The 25,923-nt window shown below is 43.3% G+C and overlaps 1 protein-coding gene across 7 annotated transcripts in view; it reads right to left on the minus strand.

The window, feature by feature from the left end:
• Positions 1-25,923, minus strand: part of LOC144688703 (DNA-binding protein RFX2-like) — a 911,596-nt gene that overhangs the window by 764,397 nt on the left and 121,276 nt on the right. For 6 of the 7 annotated variants that reach the window (XM_078555566.1, XM_078555565.1, XM_078555562.1 and 3 more), the window contains 3 exons: positions 23,524-23,677; positions 22,430-22,472; positions 14,390-21,108 (listed from right to left, as the gene is read on the minus strand). In XM_078555566.1, coding sequence (XP_078411692.1) covers positions 20,963-21,108; positions 22,430-22,472; positions 23,524-23,677 — 343 coding nt within the window. In that variant the 3' untranslated portion in view covers positions 14,390-20,962. Of the gene's footprint in view, positions 1-14,389; positions 21,109-22,429; positions 22,473-23,523; positions 23,678-25,923 lie in introns of those variants that run through there. The other variant, XR_013578459.1, reaches the window with a different exon arrangement.

Consider the following 25,923-nt stretch of genomic DNA (forward strand, 5'->3'; position numbering starts at 1 on the left):
GAGTGTGTGTGAGAGAGTGTGTGTGTATTTGTGTGTGAGAGAGTGTGTGTGTATTTGTGTGTGAGAGTGTCTGTGAGAGAGTGTGTGTGTGTGTGTGTGAGAGTGAGAGGTTGTGTTTTTGACAGACTACGTGTCAGTGAGTGTGTGTGTAAGAGAGGGAGAGTGTGTGTGTCAGTGAGTGAGTGTGTGAGAGTGTGTATGTGTGTGTGTGTGAGAGAGTGTGAGAGCAAACGTGTGTGAGTGAGAGAGTGTGTGTATGAGGGAATGTGTTTGTGTGAGAGTTTGTGTGTGAGAGTGTGTGTGAGAGAGTGTTTGTGTGTGAGAGTGTGTGTGAGAGAGAGTGTGTGTGTGTGAGAGGCAGTGTGTGAGTGAGAGGTTGTGTTTTTGAGAGAATGCGTGTCAGTGTGTGTTTGTGTGTGAGAGTGTATATGTGTGAGAGAATGTGTGAGAGAGAGTGTGTGTGTGTGAGTGAGAGTGTGAAAGAGAGACTGTGTATGTGTGTCACAGAGTGTGTGTGTGAGACAGAGTGCGTATGTGTGTGCGAAAGTGTGTGTGTGTGTGTGAGTGTGTGTGAAAGACAGCAGGTGTGTGTGTGTGTGTGTGTGTGTGTGAGAGGGTGTGTATGTGTGTAGATGTGAGAGAGAGACAGTGTGTGTGAGAGTGTGTGAGTGTGTGTGCAAGAGTATGTGTGTGAGTGTGTGAGAGTGTATGTGAGAGAGATAGTGTGTGTGGAGAGTGTGTGCAAGAGTATGTCTGTGTGTGAGAAAGAGTGCGTCTGAGAGAGACAGTGTGTGTGTGAGACAGTGTGTGAGCGAGGGAGTGTGTGTGTGTGAGCGAGAGAGTGTATGTGGTGAGAGAGGGAGAGTGTGTGTATGTGATGAGAGGGTGTGTGTGTGTGAGGGGGAGTGTGAGTGTGTATGTGTGTGAGAGGGTGTGTGTGTGAGAGGGGGTGTTTGTGAGTGTGTGTTTGTGAGAGACAGAGTCAGTTTGTGAGTGAGTGTTTATGTGTGAGAAGAGGGTGTGTGATAGTGTGTGTGTGAGAGAGAGTGAGTGAGTGTGTGTGCGTGAGCGAGTATGCGTGTGAAAGAGAGTGTGTGTATGTGTGAGAGGCAGTGTGTGAGAGTGAGAGGTTGTGTTTTTGAGAGAATGCGTGTCAGTGAGTGTGTGTGTGAAAGAGAGGGAGAGTGTGTGTATCAGTGAGTGTGTGAGTGTATATGTGTGTGTGTAAGAGAGTGCGAGAGCGAACGTATGTGGGAGTATGTGTATGAGGGAATGTGTTTGTGTGAGAGTGTGTGTGAGAGAGTGAGTGTGTGTATTTGTGTATGAGAGTGTGTGTGAGAGAGAGTGTGTGTGTGTGTGTGTGTGAGAGAGGCAGTGTGTGAGAGTGAGGTTGTGTTTTTGAGAGACTACGTGTCAGTGAGTGTGTGTGTGAAAGAGAGGGAGAGTGTGTGTCAGTGAGTGTGTGAGAGTGTATATGTGTGTGTGAGAGAGTGTGAGAGTGAACATGTGTGAGTGAGAGTGTGTGTATGAGGGAATGTGTTTGTGTGAGAGAGAGTGTGTGTGTGTATTTGTGTGTGTGAGAGAGTGTATGTGTGTGTGAGAGGCAGTGTGTGAGTGAGAGGTTGTGTTTTTGAGAGAATGCGTGTCAGTGAGTGTGTGTGTGAAAGACAGGGAGTGTGTGTGTCAGTGAGTGAGTGTGTGTGTGAGAGAGTGTATATGTGTGAGAGAGTGAGTGTGAGAGAGTGTGTGTGAGTGTGTGTATGAGGGAATGTGTTTGTGTGAAAGAGTGTGTGTGTGTGTGTATTTGTGTGTGAGAGAGTGTGTGTGAGAGAGTGTGTATTCGTGTATGAGAGAGTGTGTGTGAGAGAGAGTGTGTGTATTCGTGTATGAGAGAGTGTGTGTGAGAGAGTGTGTGTGTGTGTATTTGTGTGTGACAGAGTGTGTGTGAGAGAATGAGTGTGTGTGTGTATTTGTGTGTGACAGAGTGTGTGTGAGAGAATGAGTGTGTGTGAGTGAGAGTGTGTGTCTGTGTGAGAGAGAGAGAGAGTGTGTGTGTGTGTAAGAAGGTGTGCATGTGTCTGGCTCACTCCCGGTCTCAGGGTGCGCACTCACTCACCCTCACCCTTGCTGACTGTGTGTAGGTGTGTAAACCCTGAGACTCGGAGTGAGCCAGACGCACATACTCTGACCCTCTCACACTTTTTTTTATGGGTTTGACAGTGGTTTAGTTTTGCTCAGCAAGTTGTTTCTGTTTTTCATACCTAATCATTTTATTGAAATTGATGTTTAATGTTGTGCCAAAACCTTTTCTTTCTGAAATTTGCTCATCAGCCCCTTGAGTGAGAAAAAAAATTGAAATGTGGCTCCTCACACAAAATGTTTGGACAAGCCTGATTTAGCTCCTTGAGTCTGTTCCACCATTTGGTGAGATCATGGATGATCTGCAACTTAAATCCATATGCCCACATTTGTCCCACATCCCTTAATAACTTTAGTTTAAAAAACCTATCAATCTTAGTTTTAAAATGAATAATTTATCCAGCATCAATTGTCATTTGCACATAAAAATTCCAAATTTCTACCATGCTTTGCTCAAATGTTTCCACTTCTAATAAATCTGGCTCTTTAGACTGTGCCTTGTCTGTCTTATTGTCTTGTCTGTTCCCCTTAATATCTTGAATACCTCAATCAAATCAACTCATGACTTCTAAATTTCAGGGAAAACTGCCCTGGTTTGTTTAATCTCCTTTTGCAGCTGATTCGTCGGACTCCAGGTATCATTCTGGTAAATCTACAGTGTGTGTCCTCCAAGGTAATATATCCTTCTAAAGATGTGCCAGGAACTGCTCAAAGTAGCTCCCCCAGGTGTGGTCTAACCAGGGCTTTGTAAAGCTTGTATTCCATCCCCCGAGATATAAAGGCCAGCATTTCATTAGCTTTCCTGATTATTTTTTGTATATGGCATTTTTATGATATATGGACCCCCAAATCTCTTTGGACCTCTCCTGTTTCTCAGGTCCAAAGTGGATGACCTTACATAAGATAAAAGCAAAATACTGTGGATGCTGGAAATCTGAAACAAAAACAGAAAATGCTGGTAAAACTCAGCAGGCCTGGCAGCTTCTGTGGAGAGAAAACCAGAGTTAACTTTTCGAGTCAGTATGACCCTTCCTCAGAGCTGATGAGAAGTGGAAATGTGATGAAATTTATATTGTTTAAGGAGGTATAGGGCAGGTGGAGCTGGATAGAAGGCCAGTGATAGGTGGGGACAAAGGAGGGATAGACCTTCCCATGCAATTGCAGAAGATGCAACACCTGCCCCTTTACCTCCTCCCTCCTCACCGTCCAAGGGCCCAAACACTCCTTTCAGGTGAAGCAGCATTTCACTTGCACCTCCCTCAATTTAGTCTACTGCATTCGCTGCTCCCAATGCAGCCTCCTCTACATTGGAGAGACCAAACGCAGACTGGGTGACCGCTTTGCAGAACACCTCCGATCTGTTCGCAAGCATGATCCAGACCTCCCTGTCGCTTGCCATTTCAACACACCACCCTGCTTTCATGCCCACATGTCCGTCCTTGGCCTGCTGCAATGTTCCAGTGAAGCTCAACGCAAACTGGAGGAACAGCCCCTCATCTTCCGATTAGGCACTTTACAGCCTTCTGGACTTAACATTGAGTTCAACAATTTCAGATCATGAACTCTCTCCTCCATCCTCACCCCCTTTTTCTAGTTCCCTTTTTTCTTTATTCATTTTTATTTTTCATCCACTTATTTTTATTTTTATTCATTTATCTGTGGTTTTATCCCCCTTTTTATCCCCCCTTCTATCCTTTTTTTCCCCACCATCGCCCCCTCTCCCCACCCCATCCCTACAGGGCCATCTGTTACTTGTTCCATGTTGTTCTTTCACACAATGCTACCCTTGTTCTGCTATTATCACATTCTGCTTTCTTACCTTTATGCCACTACCAGCACCTTTTTTAGCACTAACCACTACCATTAACACTCCTTTAGCTCATGACATCTTTGTCCATCCCTCTTTTGTCCCCACCTATCGCTGGCCTTCTTTCCAGCTCCACCTGCCCCACCCCCCTTAAACGGTATAAATTTCATCACGTTTCCACTTCTCTTCAGCTCCGTTAACTCTGACTCTCCACGGATGCTGCCAGACCTGCTGAGTTTTTCCAGCATTTTCTGTTCTTGTGTTGGATGACCTCACATTTGGCTATGTTGAAATCCATTTGCCACAGTTTTGCCCATTCTCTTGATCTATTAGTATCTCTTTATAATTTTATGCTTTTATTCACACTGCTTACAACTGTAACTTGTCTTTGTGTCATCAGCAAATTTGGACCTGTGGCTTTCTTTCTCAGTCGTTAGTAAACACAGTGAACAGTTGGGGCCTAAGCACAGATCCTTGTGGGACACATCCTACCAATGAGAGTACCTATCCATTATCCCTCCTCTCTGTCTCCTGCAGCTCAGCCAATTTCCAAACCAGGTCAATAATTTCCCTTCAGTCCCATGGGTTTCAGCTTTAGTTAAGAGTCTCTAATGAGGAATTTATCAAATGTCTTCTGGAAATCCATATAACTAACATCCATCAACATTCTTCCATCCACTACTTTAGTCATCTCTTTAAAAATTTCAATCAGGTTTGTCAGGCATGACTTACTCACTACAAATCTATGCTGGTTCTCTCTGATCAGTTGAGAGTTTTCAAGGTTCTCAACTACACAATTTTAATTATAAACTCAAGTAATTTCCCAACAACAGATGTTAGACTAACGGGTCTATAATTGCCTGGTTTCCTCTCTCACTTTTCTTAAACATTGGAGTGCCATGCACAATTTTCCAATCTAAAGTAATGGTTCCTGGATTGAAGGAACTCTTCATAGTTAGGGTATCTGCAATGTTCTCACCGACTTCTATGAAAACTCTGGGATGGAAACCACCTGGTCCTGGGGGTTTGTCGCTCTTTACAGACATTATTTTCTACATTACTCTTATATTGCTACTTATTCCCAACCAATAATAGTTTTCCTGGGATGTCTGACATGCCTCCACCGTAAATAATGATGCAAAGTTATTATTTGTCTGTCACTTCCTTCCCATCACTGACAACATCATAGTTTTCAGGGCGCCACGTGCTTTTGACCACATTCTTTTTCCTAATACAATTGTAGAAGTTTTTGTTGATTTTGATATCCTTGGAAGTTTCTTTTCATAGTCCCTTTTTGTACTTCTTATTATCAGCATCGCTGCTCCTTTTATCTTTCCCATTTGCAAGGATCTGCATTTTTTTGAATTTTTTAATGCTTTTTATTTCAGTTTTAAATTGTCCTCTTCAGTTGTCCGTGGCTGTCTTTTTTGGCAAGTAGAACCCTCACCCTTCACAAGTACAAACTTGTTCTATATCATATTAAATTCTATTTTGAACACCTCTCACTCGTCTTCTGTCATTTTACCCATGAATAGATTTGTCCAGTTTACTGTCGATGGACATTCTCTCTAATCACATTGAAGTCAGGCTTATCGAAATCTAGAATCTTAGTTTCACATTTTTCCCTTTCAAACGCGATATTGAACTCAATCATACTGTGGTTACTATTAGATAAATATTCATGCACCGTTAGGCCATTAACTAAATTTGTCTCATTACACATTGCTAAATCTAATATGGCTTGCCGCCTTGTTGTCTCTAGGCCACTTTGTTTCGGAAAACTATCCTGGACACATGGAGGTCTTGTGGCAGCATCCCCATCCATGGACCAGAAGCTCTGGGTTCAAGTCCCATTTCAGGACTTGATGATCACAGAATGTGACCAAACAGGTTGATTATCAGCCTGTAAATCCTTCCAATATGCCTGATGGCAGGCGGTCAGAGTGGGAGAGTTTCCTGGTCAGCCATACTGCAGAAGGCAATAGCAAACCGCTGCAGTACTTTGCCAAGCATAATCATGGACCAATCCAATGGAAGTCCATGGTCACTATTGCTCTCTTGGGGCATGGGACCTGAAGGAATAGGAGGATCCTGGATACACTCATGAAATTCACTATCTTTCTGACATGTGCTAGTCTGTTGTCCCAATCGATATGAAAGTTCAAATGCCCCATTAAAGCTCCTTTTACTTCTTCGCTTTTGTTACCTCTTCTTGCCAGTTTATCTGGGGCCATTAAAATCTTCCATGATTATTATGCTATGTCCTTTACTTACTTGCATATTTCTTCCTCCAACTCCTTTCCACTGTTAGGTGGTCCATTATATTTCTCTTTTAGTGTGATCAATCCCTTCCTATCTTTTATTTCAATCCATATGGATTCTGTTTCTGGTTTTCTGTTAGTAATGTCCCATTTTCTACTGCCATTATGTTGGTTAATTAGTACAGCCAGCCTACAACCCCCCCCGCCACCCCGCCCCACCCCACTTCCATCCCTATCCTTTCTGGTCGCCACATCCTGCAATATTTAGTTGAACTATTTAGACACAATAACACTGGATCTTTCAATTTGACTTTGTCTAGCTAGCCTGGTTTAGTTTTCTTGGCTGCTCAACTCCCAATCCCATTTAGCCTTTGTTTCTCTCTCTGCTCAGTCTAAAAATTTTGAGGTAAATACATGAACATTACAGTGATCCAGAGAAGTGTGGCTTACCTGCAGTCCTGGTTCAAAATTTGGACTTTGTCATTAAGTGTAAATTATAAAACTTGAGTATTGCTGAAAAAAGAGACATCCTGTTGAAACTTTTTGTCTTGTACTCATCAGGACAGATTCGCAAGATAAACCAACAGTAAAGAAGAGTGTGCTGATTGGTTGGCATGTGGACTCTGATCATGCTAGACCATATCTTGGCTGGGTGTCATGATCTTGTGATGTAGGTTGAGGTTGTGCGAAAGGTGTGGGAGCAGGCTGTAGAGTGTGCACATCTGAGAGGCAGCATGAGCACTGAGCAGTATGACTGGAAACTTCTGAGACCGGAGTGAGGGCTAAAGGCATGGCAGGCCATGGATACACACGCGAGTTTGGGAATTTTATTTTTTAGCAGTTGCGAATGGAGTCATTTTAAAGTATGCATTTTCCAAAGTTGGGAGGTGCAGCCAGGCTGAAAGTTCACCAAAGGTAGCAGAAACCCTTGCATTGGCACAGGGTGGAGCAGGAAAGGTTAGTCAGTGAATATCATCAAGGAAAGGTTCAACTAGCCATATTCTAAGGCATGAGAACTTGCTGAAGGAGGTCATTGTGGGAAGAGTAGAGAGATGTAGACCAAGAGCAAGAAAGAGATTGATGATGTTAGACAACTTGAAATTGAAAATGGGAGGCTCCCATGTGCAACTGAACACAAAAGCACAAAACTGCAAGGAGCAGAGGGCCTACCTGCAGGCAGATCACCTCTACTCACTGTACCTTACAGGGAGCTTAGCTGAATAGCCAAAATGGGTTCACAAGCGTCCGCAGCAGGGTTTAACTTCTATTCACACTGGTACCTTTGACTGACAGCTTGTCTGACCAGTCTTCAATACCCAGAGGTGAACGTTGGGTCAGACCTCTATTGCTCTTGCTCCCTCTGAAGCGGCGGTCCGGGAATGTGACACACACATACACACGCGCGCACACACACATTTGGTTCTATAAACTGTCAGGGTTCGGTACAAGTAGAGTGTTATATTTCAGCATTTCTGACATTTTGACCATAAAAAGGTTTCAGTGTAACTAATATTGAAACTAATTATTGACTAATTTGCTAGAGTTCTTTGAAGCTGTGACAAGCGAAGTGGATAATGGGGATCCTGTAGATGTTGTATATCTGGACTTCCAGAAGGCCTTTGATAAGGTGCCGCACAAAAGATTAATACACAAGATAAGATCACACAGAGTTAGGGGTAATATATTAGCTTGGATAGAGGATTGGCTAACCAACAGAAAGCAGAGAGTCGGGATGGCAAGCTGTAACTAGTGGGGTGCCACAGGGTTCGGTCCTTGGGCCCCAACTATTTACAATCTCTATTAATGACTTGGATTCAGGGATAGAAGGTACTATAGCTAAATTTGAAGATGACACCAAAATAGGTAGGAAAGTAAGTTGCAATGAAGAAATAAGAAATTTACAAATGGATATGGACAGGTTAGGTGAATGGGCCAAAATTTTGGCAGATGGAGTTTAACATGGATAAGTGTGAGGTTATTCATTTTGGTCGGAAGAATAAAAAGGCGACTTATTATTAAAATGGAGAGAAACTTCAGAATGCTTCAGTGCAGAGGGATCTGGGTGTCCTCATGCATGCATCGCTGAAAGCTAGTATGCAGGTACAGCAATTAAGGAAGGCAAATGGAATTTTGGCATTTATTGCTAAAGGAATAGAGTATAAAAATAGGGAAGTGTTGTTGTAACTGTACAAGGCATTGGAGTTTTGGTCCCCTTACTTGAGGAAGGATGTAGTTGCATTGGAGGCGGTTCAAAGGAGATTCACTAGATTGATTCCAGAGATGCGGGGCTTGTCTTATGAGGAGCGATTGAGCAGTTTAGGCCTATACTTGTAGGGCTATGGGTCAGGTGCAGGAAGGTGGGGTTAGAAAGGGCACCTGGGTATCCTTGGGCTGGCATGGACAAGATGGGCCAAATGGCCTCCTTCTGTGCTGTAACTTTTCTATGGTTCTATGGATGAAAGGAGATCTAATTGAGGTATATAATATGCTAAAGGGGATAGACAAAATAGACATAGAGCGGATGTTTCCCCTTCTGGGGCATTCTAGAATAAGAGGCCATAGTTTTAGGCTAAGGGGTGGTAGATTTAAATCAGAGATGAGGAGGAATTACTTTTCTCAAAAGGTCGTGAATCCGTGGAATTCACTACCTCAGAGTGCAGTGGATGCCAGGACGCTGAATAAATTTAAGGTGGTGATAGACAGATTTTTAATTAGGAATGGGTTGAAAGGTTATGGGGAGAGGGCAGGAAATTGGAGTTGAGGCCGAAATGAGATCAGCCATGATCGTAATGAATGGCGGGGCAGGCTCAAGGGGCTGAATTGCCTACTCCTGCTCCTAGTTCTTATGTTCTTTTCAAGTTTGAATGTTTAATTCAGCCCACAAGAGGTTAATTAGGAACAGAAGTATCCATTTAGTCTCTTGAGCCAGTTCTGTTATTCAATGAGGACATGGCTGAGTTGTGACCTAACTCCAAATATGCACGCAAAGGTCAGGAGAGGGATACAGTGGTTTTTGTCAAGGTTCATCCCGAGTAACTCTGTAACCCATGACTCTGTGCTCTACGGGCTATTCCCAGGGACACACATCAAGACCAACATCAACTGTAGCTGGAGGATCATCAACTTGGTGAAAGACGCTCTTTGGTCTTCCCAAAACTTAGGAAACAGCTGTCCATGACTGAGTGCTGCAGGCACATTCCAAGGTCCAGGACTACATGCTGAGGGACACACTAAAGCTTGGGTCAGCCACCAGAAAGGTTTAGTGGATAAAAGCCAGAGTCTTAGGCCTCCACTCACCATAGTATGTCCTGTCCACAAAAAGCAGAACAAATCCAACCCAGCCAATTACCGCACCACCAGTCCACTCTTGATCATCAGTAAAGTAATGGAAGGGGTCATCAACAGTGCTATCAAGCGACACTTGCTTAGCAATAACCTGTTCCCTGATGCTCAGTTTGGGTTCCATCAGGGTCACTCAGCTCCTGACCTCATTACAGCCTTGGTTCAAACATGGACGAAAGGGCTGAACTCTAGAGGTGAGGTGAGAGTGACTGCCCTTGACATCAAGGCCGCATTTGACCGAATGTGGCATCAAAGAGCCCTAGCAAAAACTGGAGTCAATGGGAATCAAGGTGAAAACTCTCCGCTGGTTGGAGTCATACCTAGCACAAAGGAAGATGGTTGTGGTTGTTGGAGGTCAGTCATCTCAGCTCCAGGACATCACTGCAGGAGTTCCTCAGAGTAGTATCCTCGGCTCAACCATCTTCAACTGCTTCATCAATGACCTTTGTTCCATCATAAGATCAGAAGTGGGATGTTCGCTGATAATTGCACAATGTTCAGCACCATTCACAACTCCTCAGTGTTATGATCCCAGCTGAGATTACCCCTGGACAAGCCGGATCCCAGAGTGGAGCCCAGATTGATAGATCCTAACTTTTATTTGTTTGTTTAGATACGTGGAGAGTAGCTACTGAACAGAGTCATGGAAGTCAGCTGATGAACTTTTAACAAAAGAATAAAACACTTAATAAACAAGAAAAGGTGAACAATATCACAATACTCCTTCACCCACAACTATACCTTTGCAGATATATACAGATTTGTAAGGATAACACAAGTTATAAAAGCTATCTTATACACTAATGTTCACAGCAAGTACACAGTCCATGTACCAATAGGTACCTGTGGTCAGACAGACCACACTCTGAAACCAAGCGACAGATGCCACCTCAACCAGATGATATAGATCTCTCCTCAACTCCCCCCAGACACTTGTGACACCATGAGCAAACCCGATTAACTGCACTTTGTCTTTTACACTTAGGGGTTTCCCATCTTCACTCTCCAAGAACTCGCTTTGGAATCTTCTCCCAAACCGACGCTTTCTTTCAGACGCCTTCCACAAGGGTTCACCTCCAGGGTTTCAAACTCTCCTTCCAATGTTCCTCTCCCCTAGGTCACCACATGCATTCAAGCTGTCTCCAAAGCACTCTCTCTCACTGACTGAGCTGTCATCAGTACTGCTGCTTCATATGCCCATGGCAAAGAGTTACAGACCTTCAGTTGTCTCTTTGGACCTTCTTGCCTCTTGCAAGATGTTCCCCCTTAAAACTGCTTTCTGCAGCTCTTGTCTCTTTAAATCTGAAGCTTGGAGCCTTTCTCTCTGCCCCTCACTCTTAACTTCATTTAACAAGACCTTTTCCAGGTTCCTGTCCTTCCTCTGACTAGAAGGTCTGCTTGGGACTTTCCCCTGTTCCACTCCCCTGGATTCTTTGTGTCTTTTCTTTAGCTTGGGACTAGCTATCTGTCCCCTTTTAGGCTGCTTCTTTGGCAGCTATCTTCAAAACCAGCTGAACTCCAACAGCTTCCAAAACAAACTGCTGTTTCTAGCTTTTCTATGTGTGTGTCTGTGGGAAGGACCTGCCTCTCTGGGCACCTGTTGCTAGGCAACAGTCCAATTCCTCTACTCTTGTTTGTTTACCTTAGCTTAAGTCGCAAATCTCTCATTAAAAATTGCAGTCACCTTTTTAAAGTGACATTTGACCTTTTCTTAACACGCAGATACAAAAATTCAAATCAAACTTAAAACTTTAAAGCTAAAACTCATTCCTAACACCCACAAATACTAATATAACTTACTTAAACTGCCTCTATTTCCTAACATCAGATACTGAAGCAGTCCAAGTCCAAATGCAGCAAGGCCTGGGTAATGTCCAGGCTTGGGCTGACAAGTGGCAAGTAACATTCACGCCACACAAGTGCCAGGCAATGAGCATCTCCAACAAGAGAGAATCTATCCACCGCCCCATGACTTTCAATGACATTACCATCACTGAAACTCCCACTATCAACATCCTGGGGGGTTACCATTGACCAGATACTGAACTGGACTAGCCATATAAATACTGTGGCTACAAGAGCAGGTCAGAAGCTAGGAATCCTGCAGCAAGTAACTCACCTCCTGACTCCCTGAAGACTGTCCACCATTGACAAGGCACAAATCAGGAGTGTGATGGAATACTCTCCACTTGCCTGGATGAGTGTAGCTCCAACAACACTCAAGAAGCTTGACAGCATCCAGGACAAAGTAGCCCGCTTGATTGGCACCCCTTCCACATTCACTCCCTCCGCCACCGATGCAGTGGCAGCATTGTAACTATCTACAAAATGCAATGCAGGAACTCACCAAGGCTCCTTAGACAGCAGCTCCCAAATCCACAACTGCTACCATCTATTAGGACAAGGGCAGCAGATGCATGGGAACACCATCATCTGGAAGTTTCCCCCAAACCACTCGCCATGCTGACTTGGAAATATATCGCTGTTCCTTCACTGTCACTGGGTCAAAATCCTGGAACTCCCTCCCTCACAGCACTGTGGGTGTACCTACACCGCATGGACTGCAGCGGTTCAAGAAGGCAGCTCCAACATCACTTTCTCAAGGGCAATTAGGGATGGGCAATAAATGCTGGCCCGGCCAGCGAAGTCCACACCCGTAAATGAATAAAAAAGTAGTACTCTTAGGGGTTGAAGCCCAATGCACCAGAGATTATTTGGCATAAACACATATTGTAAACATAACCCATAAATGTAAATGTGTCAGAGTGCCAGATTCTGTATTGAACGAATTTGAACTGTAAAGCACTTTTACAACATTTTATAATGTATTTTTTGAAGAAATATATCCATTGCCCCATATTCATTAATACCTTTAGTTGGGAGAAATTGATTACTCTTGGTTTCTTGGAAATGTGGGTTGGATTGAGATGAAGTGAAGAATGGGGGGTAATGTCCATATCCCACATCAACAGGACACAAGGTTCATTGACACCGTGTCTCATGGCAACGCAAGATAGCGGTATGCGCATGCGTAGGAACCTAACGATGTCATTACGTGGCGCCAGACTCCGTCTACACATGCGCCGAACTCCTCCGCGCTCGCGCAGTCAAGGGCTGCATGGCATAGTGACGTCAGAAGAATTGCGCATGCACCAAATTAAAAATGGGGCCGCTCCTGGGGAGTGTCAGTAAACGCAGGATTGGTCAGTGTTCATCGGGGTCTCCATCTCTCTGCAAACACTCTCGGGGAATCCCCTTTGAATGTTTATGTACTGGCTATTGTGACCATGCGCATGTCGCCATATGCTTTCTCCAGTTTAAGGATTGCAGAGTACTATTTTCACAGTCAAATCCTACGATTTACTGTCACTCCTTGTTCCACAGGCAACTCTGCAGTTATTCCTTTCAAAAATGCACTTTTTTCAAGCTTTTTAGCTATATGAATTCTGGTTACAGGCAGATGTGATATATTCCATCATGTTGGTATTCATAACAGCGTGTTCAGTGTCTTGCATTAAATCTGTCTCTTTCCTTTATAATCTAAATAACCCACAATGGATGAGTACAAATTAAGTTTCACATTTCTTTCCGAGTGCCCGTAACAAGAAGGCCGTCGCACAACTGTGACGATTTCAGCTGCGCCATCTTTGGTCCTGGCAGCCAAATGACGTCACGGAGTTGCACGCTGGAACTGCGCATGCTCGGCATTGGCCGGAAAGGCAGTCTCCAATTGAACCTTTCAGTAAAGATGAGCACAGGTTTACAAGGAGGGCAGCGAGTGCTTTGCTAGCAGCTGGGGTAGGGTTTGGACACAAGCCCTTGGCATCCTGTCCAGCTGAGAAACAAGAGGACAAAAAAGCAACACGATAAGTTCCAGGTTTAATGATAGATAGCTTCCTCCTGAAGTTCAGAATCATTAGAATGCATTTAGCCCATTAATGGGGCAGTGTGGTGAGCTTAGATTTTTTATGTTATTCGGATTTTAAAATAAACTGCAGATGAGATTTGTTCTAAAATTTTGCTCTGAGGTCACTTCTTTATAAAATAAACCAGCCTGTTGATTCATAATCAGCCAAGTCTCAAGTATACCTCAGACTGTCTTTTGTAAAATTGGAGATTAAACTAGCTCACATAAGAGCCTTCATAGCTATAGATGCAGGAAGGATGTTCCTGGTGGTGGGGGAGTCCAGAACCAGGGGTCACAGTCTGAGGATATGGGGTAGACCAAACTCATTTAGGATTGAGATAAGGAGAAATTTCTTCACCCAGAGAGTGGTGGGCCTGTGGAATTCGCTACCACAGAAAGTAGTTGTGGCCAAAACATTGTATGTTTTCAAGGAGTTAGATATAGCTGTTGGGGCGAAAGGGATCAAAGGATATGGGGAGAAAGCGGGAGCAGGCTATTGAGTTGGATGTTCAGCCATGATCATAATGAATGGCGGAGCAGGCTCGAAGGGCCGAATAGCCTACTCCCCCTATTTTTTTCCTATTTTCTATTCAATATTGAACTGTGAAAGCAAACTCAATCATAAGGGACGTGAAATCCACTTACAGGAGAATTGGGGGATATTGAATATCTAGCAGATGTGGCTTGGATGTGCAGCCATAACAGGAAGCTGTGCATGGTGATATCTGTGGGGGGGTGGGGGGGAGAGCAAGGGATGCTACTCAGCCCTGGCAACCTTCAAACCACATATTAGAAGGTGCAACTGTTGGAGCTGCTGCTAAATTAATCTGTTTTTTCAAGTAGTTAATTATTCAGACACTTCCATGTGGGAACTGGAAAGCAAAGTATCTGAAGCAGATTTTATGAATGATGACACACAAAAAACCCAGAAAGTTTCTTTAGGCCATTCTATTTGTACCAAATCTCAAGAAAGCTTTAAACCAACAATAATAATCACAATACACAAAATGTTAGAATTTCATTTTTTACATCAATTTATACACATATTACAGATAACCCTAACCAGTTTCATCTTGTAAGTTAGACTGACCAAGGTCACTTGGTATGATAAACTACATGAAAAGAATAAAAACAGACAAATGGAATCAATTTCTAGTTTTACAAATTAAAATACAAAGAATATGCAAACAGGAGAATCTATACATCTCAAAACAATCCCAATCCCAATGAGACAATGCAGAACACAGGAATTAAAACTAACTCAGGTACCTCATTGACCAGTTGACAATACACAGGTTTATTTGCTTTGATAATTCAGCAATGAATCATTTCATTCAGAGGCAGGAACAATGTGCAGCGTAAATACAACAATATTCATATTTACTTTTAGTTTATAACAAAAAGGCATATTGCTACAGGGAGTAAAGATTTACCCTGCTACAGGGAGTAAAGATTTACCCTGATGCTATGTCCAGGTGAGCAATGTGCATGTTTTAATATTTAAATTATTCAATTCAATTGTTATAAATAAATTTATATGAAGCAGATCCAGTGAGAACGCTCTTTCCTGGGCAGCTATGGGTCTATGCATGGTCCTGAGACCTTACTGTGTGTTGTAGCAAGCTGTGGTGTCCCAGGACTGTTCACTGCTGCATTCCTTTATTTAAATGTTTGAAATTTACTTAGTCACATTTCAGTTGCTTAATGTCTAAAAAAAATTCCACACAGAGAGCACTGCAGTAAATATGAGTGGAATGAATTAAAAAGGAAGAGCTGTCTGGTTAATCCTACAAAATGGTGCGCCACTCAATATTACCATGAAAGATCATTCAGTCTTTCATCCAAAGTTCTGCATCATGTTAAAGGCTGCATTAGCCCTAGGTGTGATTTGTGGACACTGAAGTAGAGGGAACAACCTATGGATTTGCTGCTGTGACCCCAAGTCACTCACCACCTCAGCCAGCTTTTCTGTTGTGTCATGGGGGTAACACTGGATGTATTTGCATCACTAAACAATTAGAGAAATACTGGTCTCTATTGCACCATTAAATTTACAAATGGAGGGAGAACAAGTCCAGACCACTCAATAAGATGCAGACCATACTTTCTGGCTCTCTGGCTTAAAATCACCATGAACAGGCTGCAGACTATGTGCAGTTGGCACAGCAGCTCAGTTTCTCACAGTGGATGAGGATAACACATTTGTGTGTCATCTTTGGGCAGAGCAAATCATTGAACACAGTGAGTGAAACTCTATAACAGTCGAGCTTCACGAGCAGCCTTGGTTTGAATCTCGCAGTTAAGTTACACCCCTTCAGTTATCTGCCAGGAATCCTGCCACAGTATAACCTTTAAATCAACTTCTGCCCAGTGGTCTGACTGTAGAAAGTTACTGAGATATGCTGCAATATTAGCTGCAATACCCAGAGCAGGCTGGGATGTCAGTAAGCTGCACTAGGTTTAACAGGTGAAGGCAATAGAAGCCCCAAGTCCAAGTGTGTCACCATGTTACACTGAAACCATACACAACCTACCAGGAGCAGTGGAGCCCCAGTGTGTAGGTCATCACATAAAGCAGGGGCAAGGCCCACAAGGTGGCACTGAAACTCAGAGCATCACTGCACATGTGCAGGAACATGGACAACACAGGTTACTGTAGGTACATTTATGTTGATGCAGAAGTGACCAGTGTGTGGGCCAGTGTAACCTGGGATGTTACTTACTGCACAGCACTCAAAGCATCAACAAATAGGTAGATTTTTGTTAGGCAATCTATAAAGAACAAAGGTGGGTAAATGGGGTCAAGACACAAGGTGGAATTGCCCCAGAATTGCACTAAGTGCATGAAAAACGACGTTTTACCCACTGGCCGCAATGGCAGCTTTTCACACAGTATCGTCCTCTTCCTGTCTCATTAATTATGCAGCCACAGGAAACACACCATCTCACTGGCAGGCAGCCTCTGAATCACCCGCCACACCGTTACCTCACTCTGGATGCCATATTTAAACTGCAGCCATGCACACAATTCTCAATGTTTGCAGCCCAGGACTACTCCAGTGAAGATATGGCCCTGAAAGCCAAGAAGAGTTCAGTGACCCGTCATTGGAATGCCTTTTGGAGGCTTGGTGTGATGTCCTCCACCCCCACTCTGGCCACAGGAGGTCCAGCAATCTCACCACTCCGACTTGGGAGACGGTGGCAGTGCTGGTCAGTGTCAACGCTGCACAAAAGAGGATGAATGATCCTCATCTATGCTGCCAGCCCTGTATATTGGTTTTGACCCCGTGTGTCCTGTATATTTGCTCCTCCCGTGTGTGTATGTGTCCTGTGTATTAGCTTTGATCCTGTGTGTGTCCTGTGTATTGGCTCTTCCTGTGTATGTGTCCTGTGTATTGACTCGGCCCCTGTGTGTGTGTCCTGTGTATTGACTCTGCCCTCACTCTCTCTCACACACCCTCACATCTCCATCTGGCCTCATCTCCTCTGGAGACTTCCTCCTCAGCACTCACCATCGAGGCCACTTGCACAGATCAACATGTACCCCAGCATACCTACCTTCCCCAGTACAGCCCTCACCCTGTAGCCTCTTCCCTCGCTTGAGGACACTACTCCCCATTCCCCAAACAAGCCCTAACCCTGCAGCCATTGAAAAGCCACCTCTGCCTTATGGCTGGTCTGGTAGGTAGAAACCTGCCCGTGAGTGCCCCCCAAAAGTGACATGGTGCTGCCTGTGAAGCCTGGCACTGATGACCACGAGTGCAGCCCGAAGCAAGGTAAGCAAACAAACCTCAAAGTCTCGAACGAAGTGCAGATCGCCAGGTGCACATCGCTTATGTGCTGTTGTGAAACACTTTGGCGTCAGCGAGCAGGGCTTATGAGATGCTAAAGTATTGAAATTAGGTTCCAGACGTGCTGTGGTGGGAAACGCATTGATGGGTGGAGCGGATGATTGCAATCTGGTTTTACGACAACGTAAAACAATTATTGAGATCTCCCGCAAATGGGAGCAGATAATTCCGCCCACAGTCAGCAATTATCTAATTTAATGGCAGAACATGCTGGAGGGGCTGAACGATCTACTCCTGTTCCTAAGTTTCCATACAATCGGAACAGCCAGTAATGCCTAATGCACTGAACCAAAAAACATACCACATGAATTGAGATTTTAATTTTAAAAGATATTGCGCATTTATCATTATTTGCACGTTGATCATGAGCCTCCACTCTTAACCTTTGCAATGCAACCCCTTTGCCAACTGGTTTGGGTAATTTTTGCTCTATTGCAAAATTGTGCACTACACAAAGTAGAAGTTTACAACACAGAAATCCTTTTCATCAGCAAAGGTAGGTAAAAAAAACTACTTTGGGAGCACTTGGGTATTACAAAATAAGAGAATACATCTAAAAAATTTACATCAGTATATTTTTCAAACAGTTTTTTTTAAAAACCGAAGCAAAGTTGATGACACAAAATTATTCCCTGGAAAACGACACTGAATTTATCTTTTCTCAGCTTCAGCAGTAGAGAATTGATTAGAAACATTAAACATTTAAAGAGAAATTTTGGTTTAAAACAAAACTTCTGGGCTAGGTGTTCATGTGAAATCCACTTAGACCAGCAGATTCTAGTTAAGCCACTACAATGCACAATTTAAACCTCTCCCCTCTATAAACGGAATAGACCATTCTGATAACTATTCACCTCAAATATATTAATTTAATTCACCTCCACCTTAGAGTTGGTGCAAAACCTTTGAGGTCTGGATGTGTTGTGTTGTCTGATTTAATGGATTTAGAAAAAAAAGATTTTATCAATTATATTTAACACAATCAGCCAGTCATGCAGATGAGCTTCACAAAATGGAATCACCATCAGTTTACAACCTCTAATGGCTTTTCAGCACATTTGTTAAAACCTCATGGGTGGAATTTTACGGCCTCATCGCAGCAGGGGCGGGGCCGGGGCTGGAAAATGCAGTGAGCTCTTCAAAAGTCCATTGGCTATGGCGGGGCTGGAAAATCCTGCCGGCGGGAGGGGCCGTAAAATTTCACCCCATGACTAAGTTCAGAAGAATACATGAATAGTAGATCAGAGTTTTGAGAAGTTTCATATGGCGAGACTGAGCTCCATGATTCAGGTTTAAATTCCCAGGTGCAAGTGGCAACACTGCTAATTGGTGAGAGACAGCAGCTGAAACATTGACTGAATGTGAACCAACATACAGCAGTCTGCAGACAGACATATTCTTCAAGATCAAGTGACAAGATTGGATCTTTACACAAACTTGGTCATTTCAAAGCATTAAAACTTGCCAGTTTTTCCATGTGATGTCATGATTACAACATTAAGACACTAACCCGTGATGCACCAACACCTCCCTTGCTAAATGTCTGCCATGCCCTTGGACAGCAGAGAAAGGCCCAAGAAAGCCTTTAACACTGGTTGGTTGCTTCACGAAAACTCATGGGTGGGAAGCTCAATGTTTAACAACTGTAGTAAACTAAAAGTGCACTTGTGTCAATAAGTTTCATTCAGCATCCTGTACTCTCAGGGTTTACGTGTGTGGGCCACACATTTCCAACCATGGATGCTAACTTTTCCAACTGCATCAATTCATAAACAGCTCCCCACTGGAGGAGTGGGAATCTCTGAATTTACCTTCACACAAAAAGAATTTTGCCTGGGAAATGGAGACAGGAGGGAAAAAAAAGACCTTATTACCAGATTGAAAAACTTGTTTGTTCACCCATTCTAAGGCAGTGTTGTATGTAAATCAGAGCTACTGCCCCAGTAAGATGGTTAAGTTTTGTAGAATTGATCCAATCATAATCAAAAAATGATGACTGGATGAGGATCTGTGTACTTGGCACAAAACCTGAACAAAATCTACACAAAAGGTCTGATACCTTCCTGAGTCCCAATGACAGTACCATATCTGGTCTCAATCTGAGTCAGACTTGTTAATGATCAAAAATCAAAACAAAATGCCCTGTTCAAGAGCAAATACGGCTGTCAACACCAGAATCTGCGCTCTGGCCTCAACTGCAATTTTCCTTCCGTTAACAATGGACTGTATCAAATATGTTTTAAAACTGCAATATATGACACACAACTGGAGGGATAAGTAGACAAAGTATCAAGGTATTTTCTTCAGTTACTTTGTATATTTAGCGATTGTAATTGTAAGCAATATGTTTGATGTTACTGAACCATCAGTAGCAAAAATAAGTAAAAATGTCAGGCTTTAAAAGTTAGTTCACAGTCTCTGGGTCTCAGACCAGTGCAGGCACATAATTCATTGAATATCCCAGTATTTTCCCTAAGGCACAGTGTAATGCATGTACTGGTATCCCTGATGCACAAAATGGAATCATACCCCAATAAAGGCATGCAATTAATTCATTGCTAGCTAAAGTATTGAGTAGCTAGACTCATGTTAACCAGAAAATGGGTAAAATAAGGCAATTTTCCCGCAGTAACAGAAATGTATGCCAGAGCTGGCTTATACGGTAAGTCACATAGAACTGAAGTGTCTAATGTTGGAGGGGGTTGAGCAAAACTGATAGGTTAATCCAGCTCAGACTCAATGCTCATTGCTAACCAGAGGTAGCTGAGACTGCAGATAAGTCCATGATTCCATTTAGTCAGTCTCCCAGCTGAAGGAAGTGAACTGTTAGAAAGGCAAGATTTCACACTCGGCCTGCTAATCTTCTACCTCAAACCCAGTCAACTCATGGGCAGCCAAGGAGTTCTCCCGACGGTGTGCTGCGCCCGGAGCAGAGCCTGGTTCTCAGTGGGCCAGCCAGATGTGCAGTTCCACAGGCCAGGTGCACTTCCTTGCACGTGCAGATTAAAATTTTTAACAAAAGAAATTGAATCGTGCAAACACATCTTAAGAAAGACTGGAGTGGTATTGTCAACCTCTGGATTGCAGTGGAGCGGGGAAGATACATAAACAATTACAAAAGTAAACCTTTCCTTGTATTTACAAAAATAGAACACTGAGTTTCCTGCCATAATCAAATTAGTGGTCAGTTAAACTCCCACCTTCTTTTGACTATGAAGAGCGTTTCCCACCAGGGATGCATTTCCACCAATGGTTCTGCAATAATGAATAAAGCAGAAATTTTGAAATAGGGTTAAAAACATAAACCATTTTTGACTCAGTGTTAAAATGGTCACAGCAAAATATTTTTCTTGGACTCTGCACACCAAGCAGCTCCAGCTATTTAATTCCAGTGGACAAGGACTCGTCTGGCTGATATTGTTCTTCCTGCTGGATCATCACTGCCCTGATACTTGTCAGCCACATCAACTATCACTGCATCCAGCCATTGAGGGTTGGAGATGTGATACACAGGACTAATTTGGGCACCTTGTACATTTAGTTTTTGTGGTCTTAAGCAGGCCTCAGCCAAAGTCTGGAGGTTGGGTTATTCTTCCTGACCCAGAGTCCTGGACAGTGTTTCACTGGAGGTTTCGATTGTTTCAGTCCAATTAGATTATATTGAATTCATCAGTTCCTGGTGAGTGGACACGTCCAGCTCCTGAAGGGAATGGTTGAGGTCCACACGCTCCCGTTTGACAGGAGGCTCACTCACGCCTCTCGAATCGGTATCCACCTCACTTTCCATCCCACTCCCATCATCTGTTCAAAAATTCATTTAAAGCAGAGTCACAAAATGCCACAAATTAGACTTTGGAATATAACTTCCATCCCTGATGACGGATATGGCCAATTGAGAAATTAAAGTTAATAAACTCTCTTTCATCCTATTCCTACCCTGATTCCTTTGTGTGTTTACACAGTAAGATTACTTTAGCTAAACTATTAAATTGAACCTTCATCCATTATCCAAGAATAATTGATATATTTTGGAAAAAACATAAGTCATTTTTGAATAAACATTAAATGCTTGTCTTTCATTCAGAAGCTCAAATTAAACAAATTGCCACAGGTCTACTGACAACACAAAACTAGGTGGGAACGTGAGTGGTGAGGAGGATGTTAAGAGGCTTCAAAGCAATTGAGACAAGATGAGTGAGTGGGCAAATACAAGGCAGATGCAGTATAACATGGATAAGTGTGAAGTTATCCACTTCAGTAGCAAAACCAAAATGGCAGAGTATTATTTAAATGGTGATAAATTTGGAAATGTTGATGCACAAAGGGACTTGGGTGTCCTTGTACACCAATCACTAAAAACAAGCATGCAGGTGCAGCAAGCAGTTAAGGCGGCAAATGGTATCTTGGCTTTCATTGCGAAAGGACTTGAGTACAGGAGCAAGGATGTCTTGCTGCAGCTGTACAGGGCCTTGGTGAGACCACATCTGGAACAGTGAGCAGTTTTGGTCTCATTACCTAAGAAAATATATACTTGCCATAGACGGAGTGTAGCGGAGGTTCATCAGACTGTTTCCTGGGAAGGCAGGATTGTCATATGAGAGATTGGGTTGACTAGGCCTGTATTCACTGGAGTTTAGAAGAATGAGTGGGGAATTTCATTGAAACTTATACAATCCTGACAGGGATGGACAAACCGGATGCAGGGATGATGTTTCCTCCGGCTGGGGCGTCTAGAACAGGGGTCATAGTCTCAGGATACGGGGTAGGCCATTTAGGACCGAGATGAGGAGAAACTTCTTCATTCAGAGGGTGGTGAGCCTGTGGAATTCTCTACCACAGAGGGCTGTGGAGGCCAAGTCACTGAATATATTTAAGAAGGAAAGAGATAGATTTCTAGACTCTAAAAGCATCAAGGGGTATGGGGAGAGAGCAAGGGTATGGCATTGAGATAGATGATCAGCCATGATCATATTGAAAGGCGGAGCAGGCTCAAAGGGCCGAATGACCTACTTCGGCTCCTATTTTCTATGTTTCTATCATGAAATTAGATGTGTAGCACTGGGAATCTCCACACCTGAAGTTCAGAGATATCACAGGCAGCAACCAATCAGAAAATTCTTACCTTTCTCCATTTGTAGAGGAGATATAGAACTGAGATCACCAAACTAGGAGAAACAGAACAAATAGCATTAGAACTCATTGGCAGTCTGGTCCAGATTCATGTAACTTGGAGAATGCTTCATATTTTTGCTATTCAACTTAAACTGACCAATAGTTCTAAAACAAAAATGGCACTTTAAAAGTCATGTTGCTGTCCTGTGGTTCGAAGATGATGTCTGCTTAGGGTCTGTCATGTGTCTTCATGTGACTGAACAGGTCAATTCCTGAAGCACAGATCTTTGGGCACATGGGCAGGATATCCCACGACGTAGTGGGATCTGGAGTGCAGGGTGTCTTGCAAATTTCCGCAGATATTTATTTCCCTTTCCCCAAAAATCTCTCTCAGAAAACTGATTTAAAAAAAAAACCCTGCCTTTGTTTTTAGATCGTCACTTAGATTGGCTTCTCTTCCCCCAAGTTCTATCCTTGGTCCACTCCTTGTCTTTATTTACATACAGCCCCTTGACAATGTGATCGCAGATGTGGGGGTCAGTTTCCACATGCAGTTCTACCTCCCCACCACATCCCAGCCCCATCCTCCCCCCACCTTCACTGTCTCTATGCTGTCAGATTGTTTGTTCATTATCCAATCACATTCCCTCAGCACGAACGCCCATTATCCTTGCCATGAGCTTGATGTGCCTTCCTGGTCATTAACAACTCCTGCATTGTCCTCTGCCTCAGTCCATCTTCATCACCTCCAAACTTGATTTCAATGCCATAGCCTTTCCTAGTTTTTCTTTCTTTGACTTGGTATGAATTTCCTTCATGGTTTTAGGAAGCACTTTAGGACATTTTTAAACATTATGTAAATACAAATTAAATATTTTTTCATGAATATTCCCCAAATAAACTGAAAAAATGTGTGCCTAGAATGGTTACAGCACACATGGTGCCATTTGGCCCATCATGTCTGTGCTGGCTCTCTGAAGGAGCAATTCACCTTGTGCCATTCTCTGCCTTTTCCCTGTAGCCCTGTACAGTTTTCCATCCTTCAGAAAACCAACCCTCCAGCCTTATATTGAGTAAATACCACACTACTGATCGCTTACATACCTCTCCCATCACCGCTATAGGAGTTTCGCCTGTCGCTAGGGCTACACGATGTTCCACCAGATAAAACATGTATTCGTCATAAAGCAGTCGGATAAGATGAAATGAACCGAAACTGGCTGCACTACGCAAGGTCAGATCACGAATGACCATGGAACTGAAATAAAAGCATCACATGAGCACCTTAAAACAAACAAAACATAAAAGCTTTGTTCATGTGGAACAGAAGATCTGCAAAGGTGAACATTTCTAAACTACCATAGTAGTTTCATATATAAAATCAAGAGGACGATTTACTTTGATACTAGAAATTCATTCAGTCCTCCTCCTTTTCCCCCAGAGTGCTGGTGAATCTTTCTGGCATATGATTCCATGGGCACTCAATACTCTGGCACTTTGCCCATTCTTCATGAAATCACCCAGATGGTGCTGAAAAGTTATTCCACCACAGGTGGTGGGTATTCACATCCGAGCCCGATCCTGTCCTCACCAACAATCCACATACTTCCAGCAAGGGTCATTAGCTGATCTTCCCTGCTAAGTCCAAGGATGCTGAGGCCTCTGTTAACATAGAAACTAGGAGCAGGAGTAGGCCATTCAGCCCTTTGAGCCTGCTCCGCCATTCATTATGATCATGGCTGATCATCCAACTCAATAGCCTGTTCCCGCTTTCTCCCCATATCCTTTGATCCCTTTCGCCCCCAAGTGCTATATCTAACTCCTTCTTGAAAACATACAATGTTTTGGTCTCAACTACTTTCTGTGGTAACGAATTCCACAGGCTCACCACTCTCTGGGTGAAGAAATTTCTCCTCATCTCAGTCCTAAATGGTCTACCCCATATCCTCAGACTGTGACCCCTGGTTCTGGACTCCCCCACCACCGGGAACATCCTTCCTGCATCTACCCTGTCTAGTCCTGTTAGAATTTTATAAGTTTCTATGAGATCCCCCTTCATTCTTCTGAACTCCAGCGAATATAATCCTAATCGACTCAATCTCTCCTCAAATGTCAGTCCCGCCATCCCAGGAATCAGTCGGCTGCACTCCCTCTATAGCAAGTACATCCTTCCTCAGATAAGGAGATCAAAACTGCACACAATATTCCAGGTGTGGTCTCACCAAGGCCCTGTACAATTGCAGCAAGACATCCCTGTTCCTGTACTCGAATCCTCTGGCTATGAAGGCCAACATATCATTTGCCTTCTTTATCGCCTGCTGCACCTGCATGCTTACCTTCAGCGACTGGTGTACAAGTACACCCAGGTCTCGTTGCACATTCCCCTCTCTCAATATATAGCCATTCAGATAATAATCTGCCTTTCTGTTTTTGCTACCAAAATGGATAACCTCACATTTATCCACATTATACTGCATCTGCCATGCATTTACCCACTCACTCAGCTTGTCCAAATCATACTGAAGCATTTCTGCATCCTCCTCACAGCTCACCCTCCCACCCAGCTTTGTCTCATCTGCAAATTTGGAGATATTACATTTAATTCCCTCATCTAAATCATTAATATATATATTGGAATAACTGGGGTCCCAGCACCAATCCCTGCGGTACCCCACTAGTCACTGCCTGCCATTCGGAAAAAGACCCGTTTATTCCTACTCTTTGTTTCCTGTCTGCCAACCAGTTTTCTATCCATCTCAATACACTACCCCCAATCCTACGCGCTTTAATTTTAAATGCCAATCTCTTATGTGGGACTTTGTCGAAAGCCTTCTGAAAATCCAAATAAACCACATCCACTGGCTCCCCCTCATCAACTCTACTAGTGACATCCTCAAAAAATTCTAGTAGATTTATCAAGCATGATTTCCCTTTCATAAATCCATGCTGACTCTGTCCGATTCTGTTGCTCCAGCTGACATCAGCTGCTCAGCACAGACTGTGAACTGAACCTAGCACCTTCTACACTTGTGTGATTTAGTGCCACAGTGCTGGGTGCAGTGGCGGATCGCTGGGTATCGATGGGTGCAGTGGCAGGTCAGCAAGCCAGCAGGCAGAAACCAATGTAGCGTTTATTTCTTTTTTTCTCCACCAATGAGAACTTCTGCAACTGCAACATGGTAGCCTAGATTGGGAAAAGTTATTTGGATCAATAGTGCTTTAATGCTGAGAGACAGTGGAGTGTTTACAGGGCAATATGGTGAAATTAATTTTTGGATTTAAAAAAATTTATCTTTAAACATGAAATAGGAAATTAGCTCTTCAAATTATTGTGGAAATTCTTCTGTGCCTTTGCATCTCTAATCCAGGTGCACCTTGAAATATTTGACACTGCACTTGGTGACTCCATCCAATTTACTCCACTTTTCAAGCTTGTGTCATAAATTCTTCAGAATTACTCCTTTAGACCAAAGTAAGGCAGTATCGCTAATCTCCTGAGTTTTA

Source organism: Cetorhinus maximus, chromosome 13, assembly GCF_964194155.1.
Source record: "Cetorhinus maximus chromosome 13, sCetMax3.hap1.1, whole genome shotgun sequence".
NCBI lineage: Eukaryota > Metazoa > Chordata > Chondrichthyes > Lamniformes > Cetorhinidae > Cetorhinus > Cetorhinus maximus.